Source organism: Aulonocara sp. 'chitande type north' Nkhata Bay, linkage group LG12 (genome assembly GCF_057382095.1).
Source record: "Aulonocara sp. 'chitande type north' Nkhata Bay isolate Kocher_YH1m ecotype deep benthic linkage group LG12, A_spYH_male_GT1.1, whole genome shotgun sequence".
NCBI classification, from domain to species: Eukaryota; Metazoa; Chordata; class Actinopteri; order Cichliformes; family Cichlidae; genus Aulonocara; species Aulonocara sp. 'chitande type north' Nkhata Bay.
In genome coordinates this window covers 19221030-19230353 of record NC_141355.1, presented here as the reverse complement: position 1 = coordinate 19230353, position 9324 = coordinate 19221030, and the positions used below count along the sequence as shown (strand labels likewise).

The window sequence follows — 9324 nt, the reverse complement described above, 5'->3', positions numbered from 1 at the left end:
GCTTTTTTCCCACTTTTTTTTATTGAAGAAAAATCGAGTAGGACAGGAGTAGGCCTAAACCTTTACCTTGTTTCTTGTGGTGTGGAGCATACGACTGTGATTGCATTGTTTAGGATCTCTGTGCTCTCATGTTTAAATGTAGTTTGATTTACTACTCAGAAAGACGATGTAACTGTAATTGTGAGGCCAACTGTTAAAAAAACTGTTTAAAATATTAAATAAATGTTGCTGTTGCTTTTTTACAATTATTATTTATTTGTCATTATAAATATAAAAATGCACCTATTGAAAAAAATGTGGATGACAAATTATCTGCGAGTGAAGTTGCTATGGCACCATGTCCCTTCATTTCCTCATGGAAGCTCTTTGTGTTGATATGTTTTTTGAGTCTGCATGGTATGAAAGCAATCGCTGTATGGGATGCATGTAGAAACAAGTCAAACACAATGAAATCACACCAAGTCACATCAGGATAACTAAGAAAGCCAGTAACTTTACTGAAATCTCTGCAAAATACAAATAGCCTTTCCCTCCTGCAGAGGAGACTTTTATTTCATCCCCATACGTTTTCACTACATACAGCTGAATCAAGTCCCTTGAGTTACAGAGATGTGATTTTAATTTAATACCATCTTAGTCTCAAGTGGCGACAAAGGCCAGCTTATGCCGCTGAAAGCCGCTCCTGCATTCCAAAAGACCTTAGTTACAAACGTCCGCCCCCATCATCAGGTTTATACAAGCTACATTGATACTACAGACTGACTTTTTAAGTATTTTAACATATTACTCTTTTTTTTTTAATTTCAGCTTTTGAGTACAACTTAAATAAACCACAAACACAGAGGAGCAACAAAGAATCCCGTAGCATGTGAATGTTGGGACCTTAAGCAATTGTTATTACACATGGCTGTACAGGTGAATGGTCTCCCCTTTGCACGTTAAGTGACTTATCAAAAAATCAGCTGAGGTACTGCTTGGGTCAATTTTGAGGTACCAACATTTAGTCTGATATAGTAATGACAAAGAACAACTGATCAACAGATGAAGAAAAAAATTGGCTTCAAATTGAACAAACGTAGAAAGAAGAAGAAGAAAAAAACAACATCAAAGATATAAAGACAAGCTTTCTCCATGTCTTTGGTTAAAAATACTGTCAAAACTATAGCACTCTAATTAACTGTCAGGACATGTTGGCATTATTTTATTCAGCGAGCAAGCAGTGTGTAATGTTGATTGATGAAGTGAAAAACAAGTACAGCTTTCACACGGGCCTGAATGATTCCGAGTTAAGTAACAAATTGTAAATAGAAAATGCGTTTTTCCTTTCCTTTTTGTTTTTTTCCCCCATGTAACCTTTTTCGATACGCTGCACAGGGAGACAAATGAAGAAGAAAGCAGGGAAATTAATACGATTCCTATGGACAATGCAGTTTGATGGCTAAAGCTACAATAACTAACTGAAAGTGAAATGTGAAAACAGTTGTGAATTTAAGCAGAATCTTTTATTATCTTGTTTCAATGCTTGCAAAACCAAAAGAACAAAAAAAAAAAAAAAACCCCATATATGAATGTGAAAATAAAAGCTGACTTTACAACACAGAAATGCCACTGGCTTTGGTTTCTCCACACTTATGCTGCCTGAAACATCATGTTTATTTTTTTCCCAACCTTTTTTTTTTCTATTGAAGTTTAAAAAAAAGAAGAAGAAGAAAAACACTGTTATAGAGGCTCTGCCCCATTTGACTACACAGACTGTATACAGTAACAACCTAGTGATCCTGCATGAAATATGCACATAGAAATATCATAACACTTAAGTGACAGCAGATACGGGTGTGGGAGGCGGAGAGATATGTGGCTAGTCTCATTGTTTAAAAAAGAGAAAATCAAAGCTATTCATCAAGAATAAACAATTGTGCTTCTCCCATACCAGCATGATCAGTTTGTTCTTTTTTGTGTCTTACGCTGAACTGTCTGTGACAGTGTGGTAAAGGATGTGGAACCCTGTTTTCGAGACTGGAGCGACACAGAATTAAATTAGGTTTGAAAACAAGAGTACTTAATCACGATGCATAAATCGCATTACGTTAATGCGATTCAAAGGAAGATTTTACAGTTTGCGTCTGAGCGACATCTCCAACACAAGGTAGACTGGGTCGAAAATTGAAGGTGGTATTCAAAATCGATGAGGTCAAATCTATGTTTTATGACTACGATTATTAAATTATAATAATTTGGACTCCTAACGAAATATCCGGATGCATAAAAATGTATTCGGAGACTCCGGCTTTGTCATATTTCCTCATCAGTGTGACAATCGTGTACATTACGTGTCAACATTTATTTCTGTGTGGTCTCCAGATTCAGCCTCGTGACATTTTCCACTAGAAATGAGGTTTTTCAGCATTCAGGCTTCAACCCTGGCAATGCTTTCCAGCTGGTTTTTAAGGTTAGTCTAAACACCCCGCCCAAACAGCCCTGTTCAGAGTTAAAATGAAACAAACCAGACAACATGTGCAACAGCACATAGAAACTTCACTAAGAAACCAACAAAAAAAATCATTATTATATATATTTATATATTAGAAAGCTATACACAAGCATGTTAATTTCACAGATTTTTTTTAAAAGATTCTTAATATTACCATTATTATATATAATAAGAAATACACGTTTAAAAACAAACCTCTACAAAGATTAAACAGTTCAGCAAAGCATTGGATCTCAGTCTGTTTTTCATGGCTTGGGGCTTGAAGCCCTGTCATTTCCCCTCTGGGTGAACTATCCATCTCTTATTGGCAAAGCTATCAAAAAACACATTCTGGCTTATAGAAACTACAAAAAGCCACAAAAATGCTTTGCATTTTATTCCTTTCATATGAAAATATAAGCAAGTGTATTGTACAATTGTTTTTTTCTCTTTTTTTTGTTTATCAATACTGAATAGTTAATACTAGATCCAGAGATTTTCTTGATTACGCCGACATAGCTCTTAGATCAAAGAGTGGTCCTCACTCCGTTCTTTAAGGGGAGCACGAAAACGATCAAGGGTTCCACACATCTAGCATCGGGTTTTCTCGTTTACCTGTACAATCCTTCAAATGTTGCATAATAGCTTTTTCATTTAGTGAGTAAATAAATCTTGTAATGTCTGGCGACTTTTGACCCCAGGCCCTTTTACCCCTTTGACCCGCTATTTACATAAATACGTTGAACCTGCAACATGACATCATCTAATGTTAACACACATTTTTGCAAGGTAAAACTGCAGAGAAGGTCTATAGCAATGAAACTGATACTGTACACATGTATTGTTTGTCCAACTCAAGTGCTAAGGTGTTTTTCACTGGACACAATCACGCTCATCTTGTTTTTTTTGTTGTTTTTTTGTTGTTTTTTTGTCTCTATTCACTGATATAGCACTGGGGCAAATTGTAAGTACGTTTTATGAAACAGAGTACCTGACCTTTTTTTTGTATTTGTTGATATGCACATCTGTAGACACGTGTTACACGTGTTAAGATATATGCATACATGATTCTTTTTTTTTTCCACAATACAATTTATGCATAGTTCCCCAACAAAAATACCCCCAGATCCCATCCCATACAACAACTACCCTCCCAAGCCCCCATTACAACACCCAACTGCTTTATATAATGTCAATATGTATAACACGCACACACACGCACACTCAGCAAAATCAAAACAAGGAACAAAAAATAAGGAAAAGAAATTACAAACAGATTTTTGGAAAGGGTTGTCCCTTTGCTTTCCTTCAATAAAGAGAAAAAAGGAGAGAGGCCATGGGGTTGGGCGGTGAGTGACTCATGAGATCGAGTGCGAGGAGGAAGAAGAGGGAGCTGACTGTGGGGCATCGTAATGCTGCATTGTCGGGAGCTCGGGGCAACTTGGGGCACTGCAGAGGAGTGGACAGTGCAATCATGTCGCCCATCCTTCTGACAGGCGTACCCGTTTGATGGAGGGGCTCTCACGCTCATCCAGGGCGGGCCGGGCCAGTCCCAGAGGTGAGTGGAACTCATTCCTGTGCTCATCGCGGTCGCTGCCCTCATGGGAGCTGCTACAACTGCTCAGGCTATCAACAGGGGAGCGTCCCGAGTCCTGGCGGGACGAGGGGTTCTGGGGAGGTGGCACCCCGCCACCGTAGCCCCCCGGTGTGCTGCTGGTGCGATCTCTAGGAGGAGAAACAGGTTCGGACTTGATGTGGAGGCTTTGAGCAGAGGGCAGGGACAGATTTGAACCCTGACATAAGTGAGAGCTAGAACAATTTCTGTTGGAAGGAAAGGAAACGCAAAGGGGTTACAGAGTTACAGAGCAAGAAACAAAGTGATTTTAAAAGTCAGCTCGTAACACGCACACATACACACATGCCAGCATGCATACATACACACTCGTGAAAAAAAAAAGTGAGGTGTCACTTGTGTTCGATCTTGCAAGTGAAGATTGAGAACAGTAAAGTAGATTTATGAGTGTGGCATTTCAAAAAATAAAAAATCTCTGGGAGTAATTCATGTGTTACTTCATGCACTTCCCAACAACACCTCAGAGTAAGCTCTGTGCACTCACCCTAGCTGGCCCAGCGCTGAATGCTGCATGTTCTGAAGGTGTTGCTGTTGCCACCCACTCATTGAACCAAGGTGTAGAGAGCTGCCACTGTTGAAGCCAGACAGGGAGGAGAGGTCTGTGCTATTCAGGGAGTACTCTGTGTGCAAACACATATGAAAAAGAAGAGGAAGATTCACATTATAGTTTGTTCAATGAAGTGAAAAAAAGACAAAGTTGGAGCTCTGGTAAATCCTGCTGTGACATGAACATGTTCAAGTCACTGGGTGGGACAATATCACCCTCTGCTGTTAGATTGCTGTATAACACCCATTTGCACACAGAAAAGAAAAGCTTGGTATACACAATACAGAGTTTAAAAATAAATTTGGATTTGATGGGTCATTTTGCGTGTAATGCAAAACTATACACACTGCACAAAATAACTCTATGTTTACAGACACACTGGGCAACGTACCGGTACCATAAGAAGTAGAAATGGCAGATGGGTAACCGCCCATGCCTTGTCCTGGTAGAGTAGGAGTTGCTACTGATACCACTGGGGTGGCCAGTGACTGAGCAGACTGAGAGTTGTTTATTCTCTGGTTCTGTGGCAGAGGAAGAGAAGACAGAGAGAAAAAAGGGGAAGATGGGAGAGGCTTGAGAACATAAAATCTACTTCCAGACAAAACAAACAAAAAAAGTAATAAACCGAGAAAGTTTTTTTTCTTCCTTCTTTCATTTCTTTCTTTCACTCAACAGATGCTGAAAGAATGAATGTGATGCCAACTTCTGGAGAAATTAATCACTTGACATGCGGCAAGGCTGAACCCTGCCAACCCTATCATTTACCACCCTTTTTCCGAGGGCCTACTGTCGCTATAGTAACACCGCCGGTTTCCACGGCAACGCGGGGTAGCAAAGGCAAAGGAAAGGCACTTTAGTGAGGCAGAGGGGAGGGTTTGTCAGAAAATCATGGAGGTTTGATGCAACATGAAAGTGTACTCTTTTGTTGCCTTTCATTTCTACACTCTGAGCAGTCCTGTGAGTTGCACATGTGCAACACACAATTCTCCATGCAGGTGAAAAAATATGAGGAAGAAAGGGAGGAATGGATACACACACACACACACACACACACACACACGCACACACACAAATAAAAAGGCCAGGTTGCTTTTACTCTGGCACACCACTGGATGGCACCATGTGCCCTCATAAAACATCGCATGAGGCGACACTGAGGCCTTCAGCAGAGTCAGCAGCAATAAAGGTGAAAGTTTCTCTGCAGTCAGGATGGCTTTTCTTGCAGTAATAAGCCCTTTAGTCAAAGCAAAACTGGATTCAAGAGGTTAGTATCAGGGGACTGCATCGCTCTAGGATCATTATGCTTCTTAGAGGTTTTTTTCTTTACTGGAAAACTCGACAGCTTCAGAATGTTTCGACTGTTTCAGGGTTGTTCTTTTTTTTTTTTTAATCTCTGATTTTGAGTTGCAGTCTGACTTACCAATAGCAGATCGACATCCTCAGACTGATGGCATTGAAAGGGGAGGGTAATACATTCAAATTAGTGAGTGTAGGTGAGCACACACAAGTGGTGGTGGCTAGGCGTGGATCTAGGGATGGAGCTGCATTGGAATTGAGCCAACGGAAGCAGAGCTAATGTGAAAAGAGGATGCTAACAGCTATTGTAACTCTACTAACGTAACACACTCATTTATAGGAGGGAAGAAAAAGAAATAAGGGGGACCTTTGGAAGAAGCATCAGCATACACAAACAGACACAGCAGAAGTGATACACCGTAACTGCCAGAATATCAGCCTTGGGCCAAAAGTACATTTTAAAGAAAGGCTTTGGTTTAACAAGCTGCCAAGACTAATCAGAGAAACGTGTACCGTAAGTCACACTTATCACAAGCATAACCTCATCAACCCAAGTCTGATACGATAGGATGAAAGCAGCAGAGAGGACATGAAAGGAAATAAACAATAACAGCCAAACCTGACAGGATACCCCCCCCCCACCCCTAGAAAGGTAGCAGGATATGCAGGAGGGAAAGTGGATGAGGAAAGGAAGCAGGTTGAGAGAGGGATGCAACCGCTACTCACAATGGACGGCATGTTGTTCTTGGCACCAGGGGGGATGAGCACACGTAGGTCAGGTTTACGGTTGTTCATGCCCAGGTTCATGGGTGGGGGAGACTTAGTCTGCATGTTCTTGTTCATGCCACCTGGAGAAACCAGCAGACCAGGCGAGTTGCGGTGGTTCCCATATCCATTTCCTAAGAGAGAGCACAGGAAAAAGGCAGAGAAACATTTAATACACCAGTGTTCTCCTTTGGTATTTCTAGGAAGGCGCACTTACATGTTATTAAACCTGTGTCATTTATTAGCGCACCGTCCTGAAGAGAAGACTTGTAAATGGTGCTTCATGGAAGCGGTGCACACTGCTGGCGGAGCAGATGTGCAGTTTTCGTCTTCATTACCAGTTTTTCGTGCCCACACGACAGCACCTCACCCTAAAACTCTGCTACCGTCACTGAAGGCTATATTGTTCCCGTTTCAGCCAGCGAATCTTACCGAAACATCTAATTTTGGGTAGCGAGACCACAGAGGGATTGGGTAAATCGTAGTTAAACACAGTTCTGAGGCTCTTCTAGACAAAAGTCGTGCCTTTCTCTTGTCACTAGACCTGGATTCCTCTAAGCATGGAAGGTCAAGCATACAGCACCGGTTTCTCCCTCAAAAAAAAAAAGAAAAAAAGAAGAAAGGTAGTCCTAGCAACATCATTAAAAAATTGAAAGTGGAGACTTATTGCAAGCAACATGGTCTTTGTTTCTAACCCAATCCCACAGACTGCTTTTTCCCCCTTCCATTCCTTCCCTCTTCCTAGGGGTAGAACACAGGGCACTGTGTGGACGTTCCCACTTGAAAGACGGGCAGGAATTATACGTTAGACATAAATGAATTTCCTAATCATATACTCCAGGGGAAAATGAGTCACAGATGTCTTCCTGGGCAATTTCCCCTGCTGATCTTTGTTTAATTTGAGAGCGAGGTTTTTGTTGTTTTGAAATGAAAAGTCTCAAAAGCTCAATTTGAACAATCTGAAGAGTAAACGACCGCTAGCAGCGAGAGAAAATGAGGCCGCCTGACAGAAAACGAGAAAAATAGTGTTGTGTTACTGTTGCCGCTGATGTGTGTGCCGACGCGTGATGCCTGATATTAGCGCAGACTTTGCGTGTCACTGTATGTTTTGCTGTATGCAATGTTTCACGCTATAGGCGCCGTATGACGTTGCTTCTGCACGAGCCAGGCGTATATGGATGCACATGTGTGTTTTGTATTGGACCCTCTTAGTTCCAATGTCAGTCTCACATTAGCAAAGAGGCAGCTGCCTCTTCAGTTTTCCCGCTCTCTCATTCTCATGGCTGGCCCTTTGTGAGATCGAGTGGGTGCATGTGGAGACAGATGAATGAGATCTCACACACACATAACACACACTCTCCCAGCACACATACACATACTTTAGTAAATAACCCAGCAGGAAGTACATCACTGTTTCTGTACAGATGAATCAAAAAGACAGTGAGCAATGGAGAGACATTAATACACACTTTGGTCAAGATGACACGGACTTCATCTTGGTGACAGTCACTCAGACATCTGTGTATTGCTACCCTGTGGAGATGGCTGCAGTCCAGTCAATTATATGCTGGATGACTTTAATCATGAGTGGCACAGGCCAGTCCTTTAGCACTTCAAAAGTAGAATCACAAGCCAATTAAGCTAATGAAGCGAGAACTGTGACTCAAATCGTTCTATTCTGCAGCGTGATCAACCTGATTTTAGGGCGCACGCATTCAAAAGAGACAGATGATAACCAGAGTTCATTTCCACTCTCCTCCTCTATTACTATTTTGCGCAGTCGAAGTGCGGCGCAGGCTGGCGTCAACTGTTTAGAGGAAGTACCAAAATTAAACACGGCCCAGCAGGGAGTCTTTTTGGCTGTTGCGTTAAACTCGATGTAGGGAGAACAATATCTGATCTCAGATTCAGATAAATAAGTTGTTTTTTTTTGCTATTGCTGAGTTGTGTGTGTGTGTGTGTGGTTGGGGGGGATAGCTAAGGTCAGAGCTGAATGATTACAATCTGGCTCCATGGTTAGCTAGGGTACTTCGAGATACATGTGACAGACAAGACTCCCCCCCATCCATCCCCCCATCAGAGTGTTCTCTCTGTGTTTTTCCATCTTACACACACACAAAGCGCACACACAAAGGAGAGGTGTGGTTAAACTCATGTAGATTTTACTGTTACTGAACAAATTTCTGATGTCCTGTTGTGGTCTAACAGGCGCGCTCCATTCTATTCCCCATACACACACTCTTCCGTTGCGGTTTGGCCAAACGCGCATTCAACCCTGAATTCTCCAACTGAACAAAGGTGTCACACTTGTTCAGTTGGTGTAGGATGCTGCCAAAACTGAAGCAGACACTCATCAGCTTGACCTTTTGTCAGTTACTATATGTGAGCGCGTGTGTGTGTGTTCCCTTTTTATTAAAAAAACTTGAACGAATGCGATCAGAGATGTCCTCGAGATGTACCTTCTATGCAACTCATTTAAAGGAGGAATCGAGGCACGAGCGGAGTGAGAGGTGAGAGGAGAGTCTTGTTAATTCCTCGCTGTGCTTTGGTGAGAAGCGTGTGGACAGATGACACTTGCTTAATTGCACGCATTCTGGTGGAAAGGTTTTCACA

General features: G+C 41.7%; 1 protein-coding gene across 16 annotated transcripts in view; it reads right to left on the bottom strand.

Moving 5' to 3' along the window:
* Positions 1 to 473: 473 nt before the first annotated feature.
* Positions 474 to 9324, bottom strand: part of mef2cb (myocyte enhancer factor 2cb) — a 68910-nt gene continuing 60059 nt past the window's right edge. For 7 of the 16 annotated variants that reach the window (XM_086314048.1, XM_086314057.1, XM_086314058.1 and 4 more), the window contains 5 exons: positions 6673 to 6845; positions 6071 to 6094; positions 5042 to 5171; positions 4588 to 4723; positions 474 to 4291 (listed from right to left, as the gene is read on the bottom strand). In XM_086314048.1, the coding sequence (XP_086170174.1) occupies positions 3943 to 4291; positions 4588 to 4723; positions 5042 to 5171; positions 6071 to 6094; positions 6673 to 6845 (812 nt within the window). In that variant the 3' untranslated portion in view covers positions 474 to 3942. The remainder of the gene's footprint in view (positions 4292 to 4587; positions 4724 to 5041; positions 5172 to 6070; positions 6095 to 6672; positions 6846 to 9324) is intronic. The other 9 variants (XM_086314063.1, XM_086314050.1, XM_086314052.1 and 6 more) reach the window with 3 other exon arrangements.